The 25,153-nt window shown below is 41.9% G+C and overlaps 1 protein-coding gene across 10 annotated transcripts in view; it reads left to right on the top strand.

The window, feature by feature from the left end:
- NCKAP5 (NCK associated protein 5) overlaps positions 1-25,153 on the top strand; it is a 659,073-nt gene that overhangs the window by 405,264 nt on the left and 228,656 nt on the right. For 9 of the 10 annotated variants that reach the window (XM_075933271.2, XM_075933270.2, XM_025178767.3 and 6 more), the window contains one exon: positions 8,805-8,895. In XM_075933271.2, coding sequence (XP_075789386.2) covers positions 8,805-8,895 — 91 coding nt within the window. The remainder of the gene's footprint in view (positions 1-8,804; positions 8,896-25,153) is intronic. The other variant, XM_025178765.3, reaches the window with a different exon arrangement.

Here is a 25,153-nt window from a genome sequence, read left to right as displayed (position 1 = left end):
GCCACAGGAATTCTTGTTTATGCAGATTCAGACTAACATGAGTACCCCTCAGATGAATTCTAAGTTATTCCACCTCAGTACCTCAGAACCCCAGGAGGTACTGAGGAGGAATAACTTAGAATGGCTCTGGTGAGGGGCTATTTCAGAATAGCAGAAGTGGAGAGTCTACACATGCCTTATTTTGAAATAGCTATTTCGGAATTGACATTATTCCTCATAGAATGATGTTTATAGATTTTGGAATATGCCGTATGTTATTTCAAAATTATTTTGAAATAACGGAATGGCTGTATAGATGCTCGTCTTGTTATTTCAAAATAACGTTATCTCAAAATAACAGTGCAGTGTAGATGCACTCTTAGGGACTAACAGGCTGAGTTTCAGTATTGTAGGCTGCCTTCAAACCAGGTTTTCACCTTGAGATAATGTACTGAAAGATGCTTAGAATATCAACCCAAGAAGTTTTTAATTTTCTTGTTTTTATGAAAGCATTTGATAGGAAGAGAAGTCCTCTAAAGGATCCCAAGACACCACAGAATTCCAGCAAATACTGTTAATTTGATAAATACCTTGTATGATGAATCTGTGTGCTACTACGGTATAGAGTGGAGACATGAGATTGTCTAAGATTTTTTCTGGTGTAAGGCAAAATTATGTACTATCTCACTTTTACATTGACATAGTTTTTGTGATGAGAAGCGTGATGGGAGCTGTCAAGAGGCAAGCTATGAGATCTAGATTTTGCCCATAATATAATCATACAGAATATTAACTTGGACAAAATGAAAAGACTCTTTACAAGCATAAAAGTAGAATCTGATGAAGTGACACTTTTTATCAATAGGCAGAGGACTAAGATCATGGAGACAGGAGAAAATGCTGTCAATTTTGGTGGATGTATGATTAATGAAGAAGAGTATAAAAGAGTTGATGAGTTTGTCTAAATTGGAAGTACAATATCTGCCAAAGGCCAGCTCACTAAAAAATGCAATGTCAAGAATTGGTAAAGCCAGAGTATCATTTTCCCATTTGTCAAAAGTAAGAAGATCCCTCTACATACTAAAATGAGTATACAGTGTTATTGTCCTTCTAACACACTTGTATTCTTCAGAAACATGACAGATGATTGATGCTCACAACAAGAAATTGAACACATTCCATCAATGTTGTTGAAGAAGAATTTAGGAAATTTATTGGAGAGATCATGTAATCAATGTGGAAATGCTAACCTGCATGGGCCAGCAAACTGTGAACTAAATAAAGGCTATAATGGTTTGGTCATTTTATCAGGCTACCCCATGGCAGAAACACAAGGTATATCTTAGATTGGCTTCGGCTTTTGGGAACGGAAAGTGTGAAGGAGAAAGAACAACCTATCATGGAATAATAAAAAAGGATGCAGATATCATGGAATCATGAATCAAACAGACAGCAGAGGGAAAAATGATTTGCCTCCTGTGGAGGCACTGGAGAATCTAAATCTGGGAAATAAGGTTAATGCTTCATTTCTGATTTGTCACTGTAAAAGTTCTCCTTTCCTGTTATCAAGTAATGCCTCCTCTGGACACTTCTCAAACCCATATCCTCAATTCAATTTCCTTTTGGACAGGTCTAAGTTTCTACATTATTGAACTCTTTACAGTCTTCAGGATCAGTGGTCTAAAAGTAGGGTAATGAGGTGCAGTGTGTAGTACATGCTAAAGATGTTAAAGTCTAGTCGACTAGTTGATTCCCCCACATCCCTTACTGCCTCTCTCAGATAGACTACAGACATGACCACGGAGCCCAGGGTTAGCTCCGCGTGGCACTGCCCCTTTGAAATGCCACCGCGGTGTTTGCATGGAGCTCGGGGTCAGCTGGGGACACCACAGCTGATCCCTGGTTCCAGCGGAGTGCGCAGAGCCTGGAGCTCCATGTAGCATTTCAAAGCGGCAGCGCAGCCTGGAGCCCGAGGTCAGTGGGGGACTCTGAGTCCCCTGATAACCCTAGGCTCCATGAGGGGGCTTCCACTTTGAAATGCACAAGAGCCCCCATTGGGGACTCTTGTACATTTCAAAGCTGGCTTGCTGCATGCAGCCCTGGCCCCAGACTGCACTTGGAGTTCCGCATTCCTCCTTTGAAATGTACAAGAGCCAGGAGGAATGCGGAAGTTACTATCAGCTAGTTGAGTAGTCAATGGAAATTGCATCAGAATAGGTAAATATTGAAAAAGTCTTATAGGGAAATGGTGACCAACATAAACACTTCAAAGACTCCTTAAATTTCAATTCATGCAGCAGAAATATTGATAACTTAGAAGACAACATCAGGCAGACCCAAATAGAGAGCAACTTTCAATAATGTTTGTGAACACTTTGAGAAAAACATCTGTGAAAACCTTGAGAAAAAGGGCAGCATCACACCACATTTTCAATGAGACATTCTTATGTGACACCTACCATGATATAGAGCGCACACAGGATGCTGTGATGTCATCATTAGACATGATTGACAACCGTATAGTTCATCACTGCCATTTTGGTTTAAAATGTACATACTGTCTCTCAGTCAGCCAGGGGAAGACCTCACTACAAGATTAAATCCTGATGGTAAGAGGCTATGGCTCAAACTGGATGGACAGAGCTGGCCAAACTTTAAAATAATGCACTAAATATTGCTGTCATATTCTTTAATTGTGCAGACTTTATAGTAGATTATAATATAACAATTATTTTTTATTAATGCTGTCATAAATTAGAAGCACTGGATGCTGACTTAATAAGGGAGCAGATTAAGTTAGTGTTGTATAGCATGTATGGTTAAGCAATTTCTCCTAAAATGGAAGACAGGGATTGAAATAAAAGAGGAATACTAGCTTATAAACCACAATGGCAATGCCTGATAAACTTTGCAATAAAGCTGAGTCTAAGGGCATTTGACTTGCCTTTTTTTGGCAGAAGTCTATTTATTCTTGCTCCTTTGTGTCCTTTTCCACTGTTATCTGATTAAAGGAATCTTAGGGCCTTTGGAAATCTAGAGTAAATTTAATTGTATTCCACAAAGAACAGTGTGTGGTCAGTCCTTACATTCACACACATGCATGCAATCCAGAACAGTCAACGTAATAGTCTGTGCACAGAAAATAAGCTAAGAGAGTTGTCATGCAACATATGACCTCTGTTACAGTGCTCTTCACAATTCTTTTTCGTAGGTGGTTTGATTTTTTGCACCTTCCGTGTTTTTCGTTCACATTATCGCTCTTGATCCTGCTAACACAGAATTCAGTGACAAAACTCCTACTAACTTCAATGAGAGATGGATCTGTTCCTCATTTTGTTTCCTGAATTAAGTCTGTTTACTCATTTTCATGGGCTATTCATACTATTATAAATGTATCAATAGAAAGAGATCCTGCTATACTAATAAATGTAAAAATGATTGGTTCACATTTTAGGAATGAAAATAGATGTACTCTTCTTTTATGGATTATGTTCCAAAGCAAAAGGATTTGGCCTCATGAGTAAAAAGACTCTGATTAAGGTCAGCTGATGAGCAGAAATGGCTCCAGTCTGCAACTGAAAAACTATGTTCCACTGTCTGCACTGGAGATTAAAACTGGCTTGTTCTTATTCACATTTGGTGAACAGATGGTTCAACTATTCCGTGAGCATTCTGGCAATGCAAAAACACGCACATTAACTAAAAAAAATAATAAAAATAAGTGAAATGTCACTGGGCATCTGACTAGGATCAGTGCATCACAATGCCTGCTTCTCAGGAAGTAGGATGTTGCTATCTGACTTTAAAGGAAGGAACAAAGTAAGCAGGAATGTTGTCATTAGATTAGTAACTAATTCTGATCAAACCAAAAGACTGGAATGACAACCCAGGGCAAAAAAGATACGTGAGGAGGGTACTATTATTCCTTGTCCTATGTGGTTAGCCAGCACCTTTGGGGCCTTTCTGGGTTCTTTCCATTGATTAAAAGAGTCAGGTATTTCTTTGGTGAGTCACCTTCATTTACAAAAAAAAGGTTCACAAAGTCCTATTTTTGTGGACTCAGTAGGAATAAGCAGGGACAGGTTGTTGCCTTACTCACAATTCCTCTCCTGTACTATCTGCTACCTATCAGATGCCACACTCATGAAAAGCTTTTCTGGCTCTCTGCCTGTTTTCTGTTTCTGACACACTTAGACAAAGCTGCAGCCAATCAAAGCCCTATCCTCCGTACTAGCAATCAGTCCCTATGGGCTTTTAATGTCCCACCAGGCTTAATCGTGGACTACTAGAACTGGAAGGGACCTCAAGAGGTCATCAAGTCCAGTCCCCTACCCTCATGGCAGGACTCAGTACCGTCTAGACCAGGGGTGGCCAACCCGTTAGAGACGAAGAGCCAAAATAGCGGTGGATAGAGTGTGAAGAGCCACGTACTGGGGAGGAAAGTTGTTGAGCTAAAAAAAAAACCCAGCACCGGGAGAAAACGGGTGAAAATAGGTGCCGGTACGCCGTCCCAGGGCATACCATCACAAAAAAGGGGAAAAGGTGAGAGGGACAAGCTCTGGGAGGGAATTTGGGTGCAGGAGGAAGTAGAGAAGAGGATGCTGGCTCAGAGAGGGGACTCCAGGTTGGAAAGTGCTGGGGTCAGGTAGAGGGTTAGGGTGCTGAGCAAACCGCTGTGAGGGTGCAGGAGTTTGGGTTAGGGTTCATGAGAGGCACAGGGCAGGAAGGTTGGGAGTAAGATGGACTCAGGACACAGATTTGCAGTGTGTGGATGGTGCAGGAGTGTTGTGACAGAAGACTGGGGATGTAGGGATGAAGGAGTTTGGGGATGTGAGAGGCTTAGGACAGGGGATTCCAGTGTATGACAGGCTCAGGTTTGAAGTCTGGGAGGGTGCAGGTGTATTATGATGCTGCAGCCAGATGGGGGCTTGGCTACAATTGGGAGCTTGTTGGCCAGGCTTCATTTTTAAATAAAATATTATGTCAAACACAAAATGTTTCAGCACTGTCTTCATTTATGAGAGGGGCGAGGAACCTGTTTTGAGTCGGGGCCACACAAGTGAGATGCAAAAAACAACCCCTCCAAAAAAAACCAATCCTCACTAATGTGGCCTCAATTGTGCTGGTGGGGACAGAGGACAGAGTGCTGCGAAGTGCGTGCTCTTCCTGGCTGTGTCTAGACTACATGCCTCTGTCGGCAGAGGCATGTAGATTAGGGTTGTAGGCAAAGGTAAATGAAGCCGCGATTTAAATGATCGCGGCTTCATTTACATTTATATGGCTGCCGCGGTGAGCTGACAAACAGCTGATCAGCTGTTTGTCGGCTCAGCGCGGCAGCCATGTAAATGTAAATGAAGCCATGATCATTTAAATCGCGGCTTCATTTACCTTTGCTGAATAAACAAATCTACATGCCTCTGCCGACAGAGGCATGTAGTGTAGACGTACCCCCTCTGTTCCCCATGAGAGCTGCGTGCTTCCTGAGAAGTTGGAGCTGGCATGCAATACCAGGATTCCCACTCCTCCCCCCGCCCGTCTTTCACCGGGTCCCCATCCCCTCCTCCAGATCCAGGACCTCCCCACTCTAACCCAATCCCCCTCACCTCTCCCAGAGCCGGCCCCCCCTCTAATCCAATCCCCCTCCCCTCCTTTCCCCAGAACCAGGCACCCTGCCCCCCACTCTAACTCAACCCTTCTCCTCTCCCAACCTAATGCCTGGATTCCGGAACTGGCACTGCTACTGCCATGTGTGTCTCCCTCTAGGAGGGCACTGCTGCCGCCACTACCGCCATGTGCCTCTCCTTGCAGGTGCAGGGCACGTGCGCTGAGTGGCCGGCCTTTAGCACACGCTGGCTTTGATGCCGAGTGCAAGGGACTGACCGTGAGCATGCTCTGGCTGGGATGCCAAGCGTGTGTGGCGGAGGGGAGTGAGCATGAGCGGAGTGGTGGCCATGAGCACACACTGGAATGTGGCTCAGAGTGGCCTGGCCCTGAGCAACCTTGTGCCGAGTGGCCAGTCTGATGATAATTTTTTAATAAAAAAAATTTAATCGAGAGCCACAATTTTTCCATCAAAGAGCTGCATGCAGCTCGTGAGCCGCAGGTTGGCCACCACTGGTCTAAACCATCCCACGTAGATGTCTGTCTAACCTGCTCTTAAATATCTCCAGAGATGGAGATTCCACAACTTCCGTAGGCAACTTATTCCAGTGTTTAACCACCCTGACAATTAGGAAGTTTTTCCTAATGTCCAACCTAAACCTCCCTAATGTATGGTTAAGCCTGCATGTGGCCTAGTGCCTTGGACAGTGACTTCCATTATCTCATGCTATCTTGCACTATAAAGGAATTTCAATGCTTCTTCCATTCAGCTTGAATTAAGTGTAGCCAGCATGCCCATCAGCTGTGACTGCAGATCAGTCATTGGCATGCGTGATGGTAACCTACCAGCATAAGAGCATCATCATTATTTCTTTTTTTAACGTCTGAGTTGAGATTGACTAAATTCTCTTGATGTTATAGTGCCAGATTGTGTCCAGTCCAGCATGGGATGTAATTGTGGGGAAGGGTTACCAACGAGCACACTTGTACCTCTCTAGAAGAACGAGCCATAGTCCTTGCACGCTACTTCCCTTCACACCAGCTAGCACCCATTTCAAGACTTATGTCTAAATTAGTCTCTCAACATTCTGGATTAGTTGGTTAGAACTTCTTCAGGAACTCCTGCTGCAGCACAACCTATGCTCAATCCTCAGCTCCAGGAGGAAATCAAGTTGGCATTTACTTCATTCTGAACTTCATTACTTCATTCTATATTCTAGTCTATGATTAACATATTCAATGTGTTGATTTATCTTTTACATTTATAGGGTAGTGAGAGTTGCCTTTTTATCTGAGCTACAAAGGGAGTTTAACAAACATCAGACAAACCTTCTCTTCTAGGTCAACTAGTTTGCTCCCCATTCCTACTCCTTAATCTCTTCACTACATTGGTGGCTTTTTATCAATGACAGCTCACCTCAACCCCTTTTTGAGGCAGGGCCATACAGAATCCTGCTACTGCTGCTGCTGCTTTAATATTGAACTTCTAATTTGGTGTCTGCTACATGTACAGGATTAAAGTGAAGGGGGGGACACAGATCTCTTCAAATTCCAACTTTTTCCTCTCTTTTTTATGTAACAACACACAACTGAAGACAAAATTGTGTGAAAACAGTATGATAATCAGTTTTATTATTTATGGAACTGGATTACTGCCCAGTTCTACCTCTGCTTTTGTCCAGTTCTGGGCACTACATTTCAGGAAAGATGTGGAGAAATTGGAGAAAGTCCAGAAAAGAGCAACAGAAATGATTAAAGGTCTAGAAACATGACCTACAAGAGAAGACTGAAAGAATTGGGTTTGTTTAGTTTAGAAAAGGGAAGACTGAGAGGGGACATGATAGCAGTTTTCAAGTACCTAAAAGGGTATCACAAGGAGAAGGGAGTAAAATTGTTTTCCTCGGCCTCTGATGATAGAACAAGAAGCAGTGGACTTAAATTGCAGCAGCATAGGTTTAGGATGGACATTAGGAAAAACTTCCTAACTGTCATGGTGGTTAAACACTGGAATAAATTGCCTAGGGAGGTTGTGGAATCTTCATCTCTGGAGATCTTTAAGAGCAGGCTAGATACACATTTATCAGGAATTATGTAGACAGTGCTTGGTCATAGCATGAGGACAGGGACTGGACTTGATGACCTCTCAAGGTCCCTTCCAGTTCTGGAATTTTGTGATGATTCTATGATGATCATTTAAAAGGAGGCTCAGTGATCTTTTATGCCAGACTTTTTATGGAGCCAGCTGGCCTGCACCCCTACCCCTTTACAAAGTCCTGAGATCAACAGCCTATTTTCTGCTCTTAACCTCTTTGCGGGAATGGGAGGAGTAAGATATATCCACTTTCGCAATCCTTCAGAAGGGGAATCATCGATACACTTGTAAATTTTTCTGACCCATTTTCACAGAGTTCTAGTTGTGATATTTTCTTTGAATGCAAACCAAATGTACACACAGTGCGGGAAATTATGAGAAAGAGTATTGTAATTATTCTTTAACATACCTTGGGAATAAAGGACTCCAGATCAGGAATTTTCTTTGGAGAAGAACTGCCCATATTATGCACAACTGACTAGAAATTCAGCAGTACTCACAAAAGTTGTGTTATTTCACTTTTGAGGAAAATTATGAATGATTTTTAAAAATAGCACTACTTTTTATCATTCTGCCGTTGCTACAACTAGGCTTGCTGACAAGAGTAGCAAAAGGACCAGCTGCCCCAGGATCTGGTGATTTAAAAGGATCTCCTGGCTATTAGCACTGCTACCACAGCAGTAGTACTGCATTCTGGGTGACTGGCTGCCCCCAGCCCTGTCCTTTCCACCCAAGGCCCCACCCCTTCTGGGAGCGCAAAGATAGCTACCCACCTTGCTCAGGGTCTTGGCAATGCTTTCTGCTCCCCTGGCAACAACACAGACATCTAGAAGATGCTTGAAAGCTGCATATGTTCTCTGATGTTTGTTAAACTGCCTTTGTAGCTCAGATAAAAAGGTAGCTCTCACTACTCTATACACGCAAAAGATAAATTAACACTTTGAATGTGTTAATCATAGGCTCAAGTGTAGAAGCTAAGAAAGTTCCAAGACAAGGCTACCCTATGAATATTAATTTGTTAGCAGGCAGTAGAATGAAGTATTTTGTTTTTTAAATGGTCCTAAACTACATGTCTTATCCACATGCTGAGATTTTTAACCTTTTCAAATGTTTTCATATTTTCATTGTCCAGGATGGAGGAGACAGTGAAAAATCTACTACAGAATCAAGGGCCTCCAGAGCAGAATGGAGAAGGAACAGTTAATATCATGAAGGTATATCAGGTATTGATGACTTTTAATATGTTTACATGAATTAAAAAAAACCTAACCAGTGATGGCTCTATTTTTCTAATATCCATGTCCAAGTATTTTTGTTCTATGTTTATGAGTTATAAATGTTGATAATCTGTTATTAAATAATTTAACATACCTGGTTCCTCCTTACTCTCTCCATATATTCTCTCCTGACTGCTTAAGGATTTCTCTTTCCAAAGTTACATTTTTATCTTCTTGCTAAACCTACCCTCCCCAAGTTGCCCTCCCTCCCCAAACCTCTTTGCTTTATTATTTTGATTGTTGCATGCTTCACAAGGGAAACATGAACCAAATTTTAAGCCCTATTAAAAAACATGAAATTTATCATAGAATACTAGGACTGGAAGGGACCTCGAGAGGTCATCGAGTCCAGTCCCCTGCCGTCATGGCAGGACCAAATACTGTCTAGACCAGGGGTGTCCAAACTTTTTTCAAAGAGGGCCAGATTTGATGAAGTGAACATGCGTGAGGGCCGGCCATTTTGCCTGACATTCTTTGAACCATTAAAATTAAATGCAAATTAACTATTTTATGCAAAGTTTATTGCAAACGGCATACTTTTCATTCCGTCACATGGATGACAAATCTAAACAGGTGTTAAATCACTCTGCCTTTCATATCTGAAGGCCAGATGAAAAAAAAATCCAGGAAGCTGAAATATATGTCAGGAACATTGTAAAGTACATTACATATTATTGATAATAAAGGTTGTCTGTCAATTTTAAGTTCAAAAAATATGAACAGGAACATAACACCAAGTATACATGTTGTGTCCAAATATATTTATAACTGATTTAGACCAACTGACATTAACTGAGATTTTACAATGTATTCATCTCAATACATATGGATTCGTTGGGGGCCATAAAAGATAGATATTGCCAAATTACCTGGGGGGCCGTATTAAACCGGAACACAGGCCGCAATTGGCCCGCGGGCCGGACTTTGGACATGCCTGGTCTAGACCATCCCTGATAGACATTTATCTAACCTGCTCTTAAATATCTCCACAGATGGAGATTCCACAACCTTCCTGGGCAATTTATTCAGTGTTTGACTACACTGACAGTTAGGAACTTTTTCCTAATGTCCAACCTAAACCTCCCTTGCTGCAGTTTAAGCCCATTGCTTCTTATTCTATCCCCAGAGGCCAAGATGATCAACTTTTCTCCCTCCTCCTTATGTCACTCTTTTAGATATCTGAAAACTGCTATCATGTCCCCCCTAATAAACATAATAATTTATTATGATAAATTATTCTAGAGTGCCTAAATTACAAGATTTTATCACTATACTATCACAGCACTGTTTTGTGGATCCATATTTTTAGAGGACATACAACCTTGTATAAAGCTGCACAAGTTTGTCTGAATTGTGTGGTAGGTGTGCTTTGTCACTTGAACCTGGGATGCAGAGAAGGAAATATCTCATTTGAAAAGAGAGAGCTAAGGGGTAGAGTAGAGATAGTTCTGGAGAGGAAAAAACATGGAAGAGCCAAGTTGAGAGAGGGAGTTTATACTGTGGCTTATGATTTATTACAATTTTACTTCACCACAGAAGAACATGATATTTGAAATAACTGAGGGTCTTCAGATTCTTTTGAATTTGTTGAACTATATTCTGCCCATTTACAATGACGTTCTGAAATGTCACTTATTGAAATATTTAATAAGGACAATCTCGATATTTTTAATAGTTGCATTTCCTTGGTCAGATAGACCAGGCCTTAGTGCGTATTCATACCTTTACTAACAGTCCTACAAGAAATAAAATGTAGAAAGATGACCTATTTTGCAGTTCTCCAGATAATGAAACAGTTGTGAAAAACTGTGCACAGATAGTCTCATGTTCCTTATTACAACCAGTGGATGAGGACAGAGTAAAATGAAGCCTTAAAACTAAATAAAAGTCACGTTTAATCAGAGGCTTTGGAATCATAGACGTTTAAGACTTAATCTAAAGATATGTGTATGTTCAAATAACTGACATGGAAAGAAATGTTAGAGAGCGATTGTGCAATTTCGTTTTTACAGTAAATGATTAAGAATCACAAAAGTCTCTGTTAACCTGTCTGTACTTTAGTTTGTCTGTAAACAGTGGATACAAATAGTAGCTAGCCTCACACAGTGTTGTTCTGCTGCTTAAATAATTTAAAACTGGGAATCTTTTATGGGAGGTCCTTTCTAATTGCAATATATATATATATTATTGTTCCATTTATTTGTTATATAAAAATCATGCTCAGAAAGTTTATTTTTATCTTGAAAGAATGGCCAGCCTAGTACATTATATGATATTCAGTGATGAACAGAAGGGTAAAAAATGAGGAAAATAGTTCTTGAACATTTTACTTACTCTGAATTAGTTTTAATTTCAGCCACATCCATATCACTTTGTTCAATTTTCTGCAAGATTTCACAAAAATAGGTTTTTGTTTGCTCAGATTTTGAGGACTATTTGAATTCCTGTGTTCACATGCCAGCAAGGACATTCACACAATATGGTTATTTGTTATTTCGTGCTGGAAGAGTCTACTAGATGTATATAGTGTTTGTCATCCTGTAACTCAGGTGACCAGTCATAACAAGCAACTGCCAATAGCTGAAGGCATCACCACAGCAAATAGTTTGCAGAGAATTCATTTTCTTAAAAACTCACAAGGTATTTGAATAGTCACTAATAATTTTATGAATAAATTACCAAAATCCAATTAGGCACATAAATTATAAACAGAAGTTAGATAAATTTGTCATGGTTTGTATTACAAATACTCTGTGCAATACAAAGCTGTCATATGTGAGGCATGCTAAAAAAAATCCCATTTTTTTATATAGCAACATGTTTCACCATTGGAAGTAACATATAAAAATAAAATCTTAGAGGTTACCTTGTCATTTTGATATACACCCTTCTTTCAGTGCAGTAAGACCACATGTGAACTCCTGGATCCTTATCCCAGTCTTACCAGGGATACAAACACAGTCCCCTTGGACTCCAGTCTATCTTGCTACCAGGAAAAACTGGAGTTTGTGATCAAAGGTTTCTCAGATTAAAAGATCACATCGTATCAGGTTGCTCCAAGTCCCAAGAGACCAGTCAGGGTACGTCTCAAACTACATGGCTCCGTCGACGGAGCCATGTAGATTTGTTGTTTTGACAAAGTTAAATGAAGCCGCGATTTAAATGATCATGGCTTCATTTAAATTTACATGGCTGCCGCGCTGAGCCGACAAACAGCTGATCAGCTATTTGTCCGCTCAGTGCGCTAGTCTGGACGCTCCCCTGCCGACATCGAAGCCCTTTGTTGGCAGCCCCGGTAAACCTCATCCCATGAGGAATAACGGGGCTGCTGACAAAGGGCTTTGATGTCAGCAGGGGAGCGTCCAGACTAGCGCGTTGAGCGGACAAACAGCTGATTAGCTGTTTGTCGGCTCAGCGCGGCAGCCATGTAAATTTAAATGAAGCCGCGATCAATTAAATCGCGGCTTCATTTGACTTTGCCTATGTGTCTAATCTACGTGTCTCTGACGACAGAGGCATGTAGTCTAGACACAGCCTCAGTGACTCCAGATCCATTGGTACTCTAGATCTTGCAGCAGTGACAATATTGACAGCTAATCGTATAGTAATCTAACTAGAGGTTTATTAGCTAAGAAAAGGAAATGAAAGTTATATAAATGCTAAAACAGGTAAAATATATGCATCAGTGGGTCACAGTTTGTAATTCCAAGTGGTGGCAGTGGTATATTATGCTGCCGGTTTCCCAAATATTAGAATTTCCTATAAAAATCCAAACAGTCTAGAGATGAAGGATCTTTCCTTGAATCCATACTTGTGGCTTTTCACAGAAAACAAGTTGACAGCTTCCAGCTGACTGCCCACATGGACTTTTTCATTGATGACAAAGAACAAGGAATGTTTTTGAGTCTTTGGCCTCCAATCATCATACACAATGATCATTTGCTTTGAAATGAGCTCTTTTCTGTTAGAATTCTTCAGTTGCCTTCTACAAGGTTTCTTCCTCCTTTGGTTTATACATATCCTTTAGTTATTGGGATATGTATAATGTAAATGTTTGTTACTACATTATAGCTAAGGCTACGATTTAATCATGGTTATTTTTAGTAAAAGTTATAGACAGGCATTAACAAAAAGTCTCAGCCTCTGAACTGTCTATGACTTTTCCTAAAAATGACTTTTCCTAACTAACTCTTAGGTGGTGGGGAGGGAAGGCACTCTCATGGATACTGCTTCTCTGGAGATAGGGGGGAGCTCTGGGAGATGCTCCTCCTGTTGAGGGGGGACGCAGTTCAGGGCTCCATTGATGCTGTTGCTGGAGGAGGGGTAACTGGTACTTCAATTGGGGGACACTCACCCAGGGTCCTGCATCCACTGCTGGGGAGAACAGCCTTGAACACTTCTGCTGCTCTTGGGCCACTGTTCTGGGGCAACTCGAGGATCCCCTGTCTGGTTCCACCCAATTAGCAGCCAGTGAAGCTGACTATAGGTCCAACCACAGCTGCTTGGGCAGCCCTGGAGTCAGCCGCACTGGTCACTGCAGAAGTCACGGAGGTCCCAGAAAGTCCAAGGATTCATAACTTCCATGAAAGACCTGCAGCTTTAATGTTACTAGAATACAGACAAGTGAAAACAATTCAAGTAATATCCCATTAGTGTTCATTATATTTACACACGAAATATACTCATATACATTTAACATTCACGTCATCTGTGCTAATAGGCAAGTGAATTGGCCCAGGGCTTTGGCATGAGTTGACATCTGTTCTGCTAGAGCATTCCTAATAGATTGGGCAACAATTTTAGTTTGCTTTGAAGAATAATGAAGATCATTGTTACCGAAATATTTCAAGACTGTAAGTATTGCCAGATTGTCAAAGTTAAGAGTGAAAAACCCCCAACATTCCAAAAGAGTTGCAAAGTTTCCAGACACATCCCCACTACACCACTTGGGAGGGACTCACTGCTCTGTCCTTAGCAGGGAGTTGCTGCTGTCACTGAAGGAGAACTGCCCCTCCCCCAGCAAGGCAGCTCTGTGCGCAGTGTCCCTGAGCTCCTAGGAAGGGCTCATGACTCAGCTATGGGGCCATGCTGCTGCCCACTTTAGAGGGAACTTTGGTTGTGTAATCCATTCTAACCCCCAGATCCTTTTCAGCAGTACCGACATTGCCAGTGTCCATTCCCCATTTTGTAGTTGTGTATTTGATGTTCCCTGACCAGATGGTTATGCTATTCTGTGGTACTCCTCCTTAGCAATGTGTCCATGTTTCCACTTTTTGTGTGATTCTTTTTTAGTTTGAAGATCATTAAAGAGCTCCTGATTGGATTCTTACTATTCTTGCTATATTTCCTTCTCAGCGAGACATTTTGCAATTGTGTCAGCCGACGGTCAGGGCAGTGTGTGTGTGTATGTTTCCGAGAAAAGGTTTTAACGTCCGTGCCTTTACTGCTAGGACCGGGGTCCCATCGCAGAGGGTGGCCAGCAGGCCAACAGACGCCCCGTTATATAGGAAGAGCTTATTACATCTTAGATTTCAGCTGCTAGAATTTCATAATTCCTTCGCAGCGGGCAGCCTTGAGGAAAGACTGAAAGATGCCCCAGTGGGTCCTGTCACCTGGGAGTGACACAGATCCAAACGCCCAAGCTCTTCCTATAACTGTCCCTTTAGACCGGCTGAAGTTCTTTTAAATTGTGCTTGGTTCTGTTACAGCAACTGAAGGAGTCAGGTTAAAGCTTAAACAGTTACAGGTTTATTGAGGAAGCTTATAAATCATATGGTTACAATGGCTATTGCTCTATTTCTTAACTATTAGCAAAATATAGGTCTTAAAAATGGTTACAAAGAAGATAAAGATAGAAAAATAGAAATAATGGTACCAAGTAACAGCTTACTCTTTCTATGTGTACACTTAAGACAGAGGACCACATCCAGGTACCATTTTTACCCCCTTCTGTGCCTCTCGACTCCAGCATGTCAGGCCAGGGCCGGTCCCTCAATTCCTAGGAAAGACGAAAATATGAGGTGGGTGTCCCCATAGAACCTCGGGAGGTCAAACACCTAACCCGACCAGCAGGTAGAGGGTAGAATGACACTCCAAGTGAGTGTGTGCTGGGCCCATCTTTTATAATCATGGGGTCACGTATTTCTCTTTCTTATCTTAATTGCCAATTGATGCTGGTCTGTCTGCTGTGAGACCAGTTCTTACAAGGGAGTTGTGAACTTAATTTACACTTGTAAGAGAGATTTGAGGTGATTAAATTTTGAAGTACAGGACATTGTTTTCTCAGTGGGAAATTCCTCTTCCTGGGACTGTGTGTGTTCGAATCAACATAGATGCCAGCCGCAGCCTCGAGGCCAGCTTATTGACTTAGCTGCTTCTCTATCCACATATCTGTGTTTCAGCTTCTCAGGATCAGATGAGCCAGCATAGACTATGCTGATATTATTGCTCCTTCTCTGCCCTGTGCTTCAGAGAGGCAAATAAGATGGATAATATGGAGGCAGGCTGTCTGGCCACATTCCACCCCCTGATACGACACACCACATCCCAGGAATGCAAGATGGTGGCTTGCCAGTGCCTCTTGCCCACCTTGGAGGAATTTAAAAGTACCCAATGGCCTGATTAGAGGGTTTAGGATCTAGGAATTGACTAGGGATCTTTCCTGGTTATGTGTATTGAATGTGCACACAAGAGATAGCTACATTAACTAGGCATTGCACAATACATAGGGTTATGCAGAAAAGGAGTACAACAATCAAAACAATTAAAACAGTGGTCATAATAGAGTGTAGGAAAGGAGTTAAGGAAAGTTCTAGCTGTTGGGCTAACCAATTTAGCCATGAGTTATTTACATTCTTAGTTACAGCATGTCTTATCCCATTCCGTTCATTGCCACTTCCCTTGCCTCCCCCCAAAGTTATTTTGAGGACTGCGGTGGTCGCTGTCATCGAACCATACCGGTCCCCATCAGAAGATGTCACTCTTGTTTTACCAGTCATTTGGGCTGAGAGGGACAAACTCGATTCCCAGTCCAGTGGAGGAGTTAAGTAAGGTGTTCTGGTACAGCAGTAGCAGTTGGGATGAGGAAGAAGACCATGGCGAATTGGAGTGCCATGTCTCATTTCAATAGTCTGTAACTAACAACAGTGGTTGCAAGCGCTACAACAGCAAGCGGTGTATATATATATATATATACAAAAGTTCATGGTGGTTTCCCGGATCCACACCAGCATTGGGAGGGATCCATCCCACTGGAGCACTGTTCAGGGATATTGCCTCAGTTTCCTGTGATAAAACATAAGGTTTGCCGGTCTTGGATACAATCCAAGCCTCAGTAATGGTTATTGGTGTTCCAGACTCCTTTTCCCTTGTAGGAGTGCAGTGAATGGATTTGTGTTCCCAAACTGGGGTGTTGGGACAGGGCTATTAAGCGGTTTAGTCCCATGACTGTAAACAACCCTGTTGCCACTGGGGTTGAGTAAGCAAAACCAATTCCTGAAACAATTTCCACTCCAGTTAAAACATACTTCCACCCTTGCTTACTGGTGGGTAGTGTACCAATATAAACTACTTGCCAGGTTGCCCATAGTGCTTTTCCATCTCTTAGTCTGGCAAACCATTGTCCTTCTGCTATATGTTTCCTGAGTTCAGCACATAGGGTGCAAGCTTGTACCAGATCTATGGCTTGTTTGTGGGTGATAGGCCACCCCCTGGCATGTGCCTACCGCACTGGCTCATCGCTTTCTGTGTGTCCCAAGGTTTCATGTAGCCAAATGTACAGGCGTTCCCAATCCACCTGGGCAGCAAAAATTTGTACTGCTGCATCTGCTAGGTTATTTAACTGTGCAGCTAGAGTATTATTCTTTTGGACACATGACTTATGCTTAAGGCATGTGGGGTTGCATGCTGGTATATCCATTTCCAATATTCCAATCTATGGTACTGGCCCTTGCCTCACAAGCTAATTGATTGCTGCCAGCTCTGCAAGTTGAGCTGTTCCTTCTATGTTGGTGGTCAGGGGTGCAGTGGATATGTCTGCTGAGACAGCAACAGCCTTCCCTGTCCACTTTCCTTTGAAATAGCCAGGCAGCCTGTATTCACATATAATGTTGAATTTAAAAGCAAGCCAAAAGTGTTATCAACTCAGCCTTGAAAGAGACAAGTTTCAAAGCTTGAGTTTCTAAACTAATAATTTGGTTTCTAGAAAGTTAAATGTCCTTTGAGTGCCCAACACAAGCACTAACCAATTTGTGCCTTGTCTGTTTGCAATTTTAAGCAAGCAGACATTATCCAACACAAAATAAAACTAGTCAATTTGAAATCCACAAAATAGAGTTACAATATAGAGCTCATTCTTTATGCAGTTAACCAATTAAGTTTCAGTAGAATCCCTAATTTTCCTTTGCAGATTTAACAAAGGTGTTCATAGACAAAATGTTTACATTTGATTGTTTCTTTGCATAGATCGTTTGCACAGTGCTTAAGGAAGAGGCTGCAAAGAAACAAGGTGTCATTTTTAAAACAAGATTTCCCTTTACATATTACAACCATCACTTAATTCCTTCCATTCTCCCATGGAGTCCACCTTTTATCTTCACATTCCCTCAAATCACTTGCTTTGTCCTTTCAAAGAAAATGTTTCTCATTCCTAGTAACTTTCCAATGTCTGCTCTACTTTCCTTATTCCTGCTAAATGACTTTTCCCAATGAGACAGGTTTGTCTACTATTAATTTGGTAAGGAGGGTGAGCTTGTTCACTAAGCCTCATACCTCCTGGTTCTTTTCTTAAGCATATTCCTGAGGGAAGAAAAATAAATAAATAAATCTGAGAGTTGCTTTAACTCTCAGCACCAATCCTTAAGGGAATCTAGCGCTGTCTGGGTACTGAGGGACATGCATTTCTACCTCTCTATGTCTGCAGCAGAGGTATCAGCCAATTTTGAAGAACACCTCTTTACAGGTTTTCCACAGAAGACAAAAGCTGCAGCTGTTTCCCTCTTCATTGGAGTTGAGGGTTTACATATCCAGAAATAGTTAGTCAATTTGTTTTGTAGGTCTGAAATTGTATGGATAGCAATTAACACTTGATCAGACCAAGGGCTATGCCCCAACCTTTGCAAGATTGTGTTCAAAAGGGGTAACATCTTTACAAATGCCAATTGTCTCAGTCTTCTCTCTGCCTTCTTAAAAGACTGCTTACATTTAAACTTTTCCTAGTATACCCAACCTCTTATTGGGACTAAAATAGCAATACCAGTACCTCCTTTTCTTTCTTTCTGGAGGGCTACAATTTGAACTTTCTGATCTCAGCTAGTTTGCTAATCAAACTTAGCTATTACCTGCAAAGCTTCTTTGTGTTGCCAGCTAGGGCATTTACATCACAAAGGAAATCACAACCTGTTGTGGCTCTTGGAGCTTTCACAGCATTTTAGTCTGTTTGCAGTTTTTGCTCATTTTATAGTTTACAGGAAAATGTGCAATCTTTGTTTACAACACTACTTAGCCACATTAAACTTTGCATAGAGTGTAACTCTTTCTTTATGCTTACAGTTTTCCTGTACCTTCATTAAACAACTTGGACTAAAATGGTCTTACTGAAAGTAAACCAAACCAATCTGTTTTAAACCTACAAACAAACAAGATTACTGGACCTTAAAACTTCATTTATTACTTACACTATATATATATATCTATACACAGATACACATACATTCTCTCTGAACCTTTCTTACACTATTTCTACATAGCTGTACAACAATTACATTCCCTTTTTATTCATTGGGGTAGTTCAGTTCCAATAGAACCCCCTCTCCTTAGAGTTCTTTTAGCAGTCTCTCTAATCAAATGTACAGATTTGAATCAAATTTGCCTGGATTATTTACAGACATTCCTTTGGAAAAAGGGCCCATTTTTCCTTCAGAATGACTGTAAAGAAACCACAGTTTTCTATCTACACCATTTTAGCATTTGCACAACTGCTCAATTCTCTCCATTCTCTGTGTTTCTCTTTTCTTAAAACACTTTCTTATCTCTAAAATAAAACTGGCCTTGTTTCAGATATTACTCTTGTAAGTATGCTTAAGGACTTAGATTTCCAGTACTTACTGCCTTTTTCTCAGTTTCTACTACAAGGCTTTCAATCTTATCTGTTACCTGCCTGCTTGTCTGGGCCTGATCCTGTTTTCCTTTTTCTGCCTGCTTGCCTGGGCCTGATCCTGTTTTCCTTTTTCTGCCTGCTTGCCTGGGCCTGATCCTGTTTTCCTTGCTAAATGGAAAGTGGCTCCTTTCCACAGACTCAGGCTTTGTCCCATTCTTTAGCTTGCAGGCAGTTCTATACTTACAGAACTGCACCCACAAATCCTCAGGATTTCCCCAATCCTTTTCTAACATTTCTCTATCCAATTTTGGGTTGCCCCAACCTTCCTGGGCAAACCCTTTCTCTATACCACTAAAATCCATGTCTATCATGACAGGCTTCATGTTGCTGTATGTGAACCAATAGCACAATCCTGCCGACTACGCCAATTCTGTCAGCCGACGGTCAGGGCAGTGTGTGTGTGTATGTTTCCGAGAAAAGGTTTTAACGTCCGTGCCTTTACTGCTAGGACCGGGGTCCCATCGCAGAGGGTGGCCAGCAGGCCAACAGACGCCCCGTTATATAGGAAGAGCTTATTACATCTTAGATTTCAGCTGCTAGAATTTCATAATTCCTTCGCAGCGGGCAGCCTTGAGGAAAGACTGAAAGATGCCCCAGTGGGTCCTGTCACCTGGGAGTGACACAGATCCAAACGCCCAAGCTCTTCCTATAACTGTCCCTTTAGACCGGCTGAAGTTCTTTTAAATTGTGCTTGGTTCTGTTACAGCAACTGAAGGAGTCAGGTTAAAGCTTAAACAGTTACAGGTTTATTGAGGAAGCTTATAAATCATATGGTTACAATGGCTATTGCTCTATTTCTTAACTATTAGCAAAATATAGGTCTTAAAAATGGTTACAAAGAAGATAAAGATAGAAAAATAGAAATAATGGTACCAAGTAACAGCTTACTCTTTCTATGTGTACACTTAAGACAGAGGACCACATCCAGGTACCATTTTTACCCCCTTCTGTGCCTCTCGACTCCAGCATGTCAGGCCAGGGCCGGTCCCTCAATTCCTAGGAAAGACGAAAATACGAGGTGGGCGTCCCCATAGAACCTCGGGAGGTCAAACACCTAACCCGACCAGCAGGTAGAGGGTAGAATGACACTCCAAGTGAGTGTGTGCTGGGCCCATCTTTTATAATCATGGGGTCACGTATTTCTCTTTCTTATCTTAATTGCCAATTGATGCTGGTCTGTCTGCTGTGAGACCAGTTCTTACAAGGGAGTTGTGAACTTAATTTACACTTGTAAGAGAGATTTGAGGTGATTAAATTTTGAAGTACAGGACATTGTTTTCTCAGTGGGAAATTCCTCTTCCTGGGACTGTGTGTGTTCGAATCAACATAGATGCCAGCCGCAGCCTCGAGGCCAGCTTATTGACTTAGCTGCTTCTCTATCCACATATCTGTGTTTCAGCTTCTCAGGATCAGATGAGCCAGCATAGACTATGCTGATATTATTGCTCCTTCTCTGCCCTGTGCTTCAGAGAGGCAAATAAGATGGATAATATGGAGGCAGGCTGTCTGGCCACAAATTGTTGCTTTAATATTTTCTTCCTGAGCTAGGGTTGCCAATTTTGCTTGGGTGTATCTGTGGAGGTTTCCTGGAGGTTTAATCATGTGACACAATTTGTAATTAAAGATTAATCTTTAATTATGTTGGTTACCAGAGCAGTATTCCTGTTTCTGCCACAGACTTCGCATGTGACGTTGGGCAAGCCGTTTAATTAATTGTTCATCGTTAAATGATGATAATAATATTTCCCTGCCTCACATGATGTTAAAGAAATCACAGTGATGGGAGCCATAAAAGTACTGGGATTGACAGAAAATATATAAACGTTGGTTATGTCCACACTGCAGCTGGGCGCATGCTTTTCAGTGCAGCTAGAGAAATGCGTGCTAGTTCTGCTCAAGCTAGTGTATTAAAAATAGCAATATAGTTGGGGTAGCACAGACAGCAGCTTGGGGCTAGCAACCCAAGTATGGTGAGCGGGTTTGTACTCAGGTGACTAGCTTGACCTGTGCTAGCTTCAGGAACCTTGTTACTTCTAGGATTTACCTGTGCTGGAAAATATACACATACCTTTAGATGATGAATACAAGGCTTTTAACATTACTTTATGAACCAGAAAATAGGCTCATTTTCACAAAAGCGTTTCCTAAATGGACTTTTTTTTTAAAAAGGACAAATTTCATATTAAAATGGGACAGTTTTCAAGTAAAAGCTATTCTCTTTCATATAAAAACAATGGAGAAATTACTCCCACCACAGTTTCTGTTGTACTTTGAAATGTGTTATCTACATGGATCCTGCTTTTGGCTCACAAGCACCCATGGTTGAAAGTAACTTAAATTTCTTAAAGGTATTGTTCTATTCCCCTTTTCCCAGGGGGCTCATGGCAGGAAGTTTGGGGGGGGAGGTGCAATATGACATTATAAGAAATTTAAGTGCGAGGTGGAGTGCAGGAGGTTTATGGCAGAGTGGGTGGGCGTGGAGGAGCTCAGAGCAGGAGGTGGGGAAGTGGGTACAGGAGTCAGGGCTGTGGGGGATGCAGGAATTTAGGTGAGGTTGTGAGGAGGGACTCAGGGCAGAGTGTAGGGGTGCAGGTATCCGGACTGGAGCACAAAGCAGAGGGTTGGTGTCTGGTAAGAGCGAGTGCAGAGGGACAAGGGCATCCTTTGGCTATGTCTAGACTGCAGGCTTCTTTCGAAAGAGGCTCTTTCGAAAGCATCTTTCGAAAGAGCCTCTTTCGAAAGATCGCGTCTAGACTGCAGGCGGATCTTTCGAAAGAAAAATCCGCTTTTTCGAAAGAGAGCACCCAGCGAGTCTGGATGCTCTCTTTCGAAGACGGCCTCTTTACATTGAAGAACGCCTTCTTTCGAAAGAGGAACTTTCGAAAGAAGGCGTTCTTCCTCGTGAAATGAGGTTTACCGCCATCGAAAGAAAAGCCGCGTTCTTTCGAAATAATTTCGAAAGAACGCGGCTTGAGTCTGGACGCAGGGGAAGTTTTTTCGGGAAAAGGCTACTTTTCCTGAAAAAACCCCTGAGTCTGGACACGGCCTTTATGGGGGACAGGAGGGTTTTACCCTCCAATTCCTACCATGCTGCCTGTTGCTTGCTTGCCCTCATTCTCAGAGGGTGAAAGGAAAATGCACAGACTGGATCACTCACTCCTCTTCCTCCTGCCCTTGGCAGCCAGGAGTAAGAGGAAACTGAGCTGTGCACTTTCCTCTTGCTCCCTGATAGGGACAGAGCAACAAGCAATATGCTGCTTAGCATGGCAACCTGCAGGAGAGCCCCTGGAGCCCAGCAGGGAGCTGTGAGGATTATGGTGGGGGTGGGGGCACCATGCAAAATCTCCTGTCCTCCCCTCCCTCTGAGTGTGCAAGCACAGAGGGGCACATAGCCCCAGCAACTGGCCGCTTTGAGAGGCCTCAGGCTGTGGCAGGCAGGGAGCCTACCTGAGAGTCCCAACTGAGCATGTGCAAAAGCCTGGTAGACTGGATCTGGCCAGCAGGCCATAGTTTCCCTGCCTCTGTCCTAGACCATGTACTGTTCCCCCTAGGAATCTTGTGGGTTGAATTAATAAAGGCTTGGAAATAGGTATCTTGTAGATCAAGAGCTGTAAACCAGTCCTGAGGCTCTAATGAGGGAGTTACAAAATCCAGTTGTCAACCTGGACTTGAAATGATAGGTGCATTTTTTGAAGCGTCTAAGATCCAGAATGGGATATCAGCAGCCTTTCTTCTTTGGGGTGAGAACATAAAGGCAATAAGTCACACTTCTACTGAACTCTAAGGGACACTCTCTGCTGCTGTGAGTTAGAAGAGGAAGTGAACCTTTTATTTTATCTGTGTCTTATGAGACATTCCCTAAAAATCCCTGGGTAATGGGGGGTGGGGAATTGTCAGAAGGGTTTGGAGCTAGACCGAAGTGCTTACAATCTTGGGGTGGATCTCTTGCACTCTTGATATTAGTGTCAAATCTGCTGCCTGGCAGAAGACCCGGACCCTGGAGAATCAGAAGAAGAGGTGGACGGTCATTGTCTTTGACTTGGATGAAAGCAACTGTTGAAATAGATTCTGGTGTTGAAAAAGAGGGTTCTAGTTACATTTAAAAGTCTAAACCTGTCCCTGAGTGAAATGGGATTTTTTTAATGCAGAAACTCAGATGAGCTGCATTTTTTTTTTAAGGCAGAAACTGAGCTGCCTCTGTTTCAAAAGCATTCACCCCAGGTAAGGGTCAGGTCGTCCCATTGATCAAAAAATAAACTTGTCTCCTTACTTTTTATACCTATATAAAACACCTATATAAAATTATGGCGTGACACCAAATTTTAATGTTTCAGTAACAGAACTCCAGAAATGCTTTCGGTTTCAAAGGGAGGCTATGATTGGAAGCAGATTGCTGGTAGGGCAAGGCAGATACAGAGGGTTTTATAAGCCCTGAAGAAAGTACCTGGCTTTGACTTCTTCCTGGTAACACACCTGAGACAATGGTGCAGTAGTGTACCATTCGTGTTTTAAAGATATATGCATATATTTAACTGGTTTCATGTATAAGGTCAAAATTGCATGAGGTATCAGAGACTTCTATTTATTTCATCCTAACTCTTCACATGTTTGAACTGAGGTCAGGAATGCCATAGCATCTATATCAGACGATAGAGAAGATAAAGGACCCAAATTGCTCATAATGCAGTGAGGGGGTTACACAACCCTGGCCTGCTGTCCCACAGAGCAAATTCACAGCTCATGAGGTCTATTGGATTTTTTCCCTGCCACCTCCTTTAGGAGGATGGGGAGAACAACTTTACACTCTACTATGAGACTTAGCCAGCTTTGCCCACTTTCGGAGCTCCATTGGCTCCACTAAGCAGAGTAGAAATTTGTGTCTTCCTCTGCCACAAATAGCCCTCAGGATAGTTTCTCCTACTGATAGTTTCTGTTCTAGCTTCTTCTGGTGCAAGCTTTGTGTATTCCCTGAATTTTCATAAATAGAGCTTAGTTTCATGTATCAAAGGGAGAGTGATGTTAATATACATAATTTAAAACTAAATTTTCAGATCAAAGAATATGCCTGCCCAAGCTTTCCAGTTCCTTTGCTCTTGTCTGCTTATTATTCAGTGTCATACGGCAACAACTATGTAGAGCTATGTATAACACGGTGAAGTCTAACAGCCTAGACCTAGCTCTAGATTTAAAATATGCTGTATATGTACCTGTTCCTTAGAAGAGAAGTTATTTTCTCATTCCCAGGCTGTTCCATCTGTACATTGCAAGGACTGGCAAAGACTAAGTAGCATGCAGTGGTAGCACTATATCGGACAGATCTGACTCTTTTCCTCTAAACTATCGTTATATTTCATTTCAGTCAGACGTTCTTTCTGTAGCTTTTCTGTGGAATCATTTCAAAGAACAAAATAGCAGCCTATTCACATTTCTTGGGACCTGTGCCTATCATACAGCCATAACTCAGAGATGAAGACACAAGAGCTTTGAAAAATTACACAGCCAGATTCACAGCCCACCTAAGCTGATTCATGCTGCTCTAATGCCTGCAGATAATCCTCCTGGGATGGCCTACAGATTCTCTGCTGAGGGTCATGTCCCCAATGGCTGGTGATAAATAAAGTCCAGATATGACAATCAGTTGGCTGCTTTTCCCAGGCTGCAATCTTGTTTGCCTATATCGTTCAGCATCTGCCTCTTAAACTTGTCTCCACCTCAGCTGAAAAACAGTTATGTTTTTGCAGCACTTCTAAGCTGTGACAGATGCATTGTCTTATTGCTAACGCATAAGAGTGGAAACATGGTAGAACCTGGTTTCTTTTCGTAGGTATGGATTCTTAGTATGGATTTCCCAGATGGTCAAGTCACTTAACTTCTATGTTCATAAATGTCTCTTTTTGTAACATTAATTAAATGGTACCTTCTGTGGCTGTGACGTATGATTTACTGAGGTTTGCAAAGCACTTTGAGATCCTTGAATGGAAGGTGCTATAGAAGTATAAAATATTATATGTAAATATAACGTATATTTATAGTTAATATAATATTTTT

Source organism: Pelodiscus sinensis, chromosome 7 (genome assembly GCF_052426305.1).
Source record: "Pelodiscus sinensis isolate ZL-2025 chromosome 7, ASM5242630v1, whole genome shotgun sequence".
NCBI lineage: Eukaryota > Metazoa > Chordata > Testudines > Trionychidae > Pelodiscus > Pelodiscus sinensis.
The sequence above is the reverse complement of the archived record's forward strand: the minus strand, read 5'-3'. Positions and strand labels throughout refer to the sequence as shown.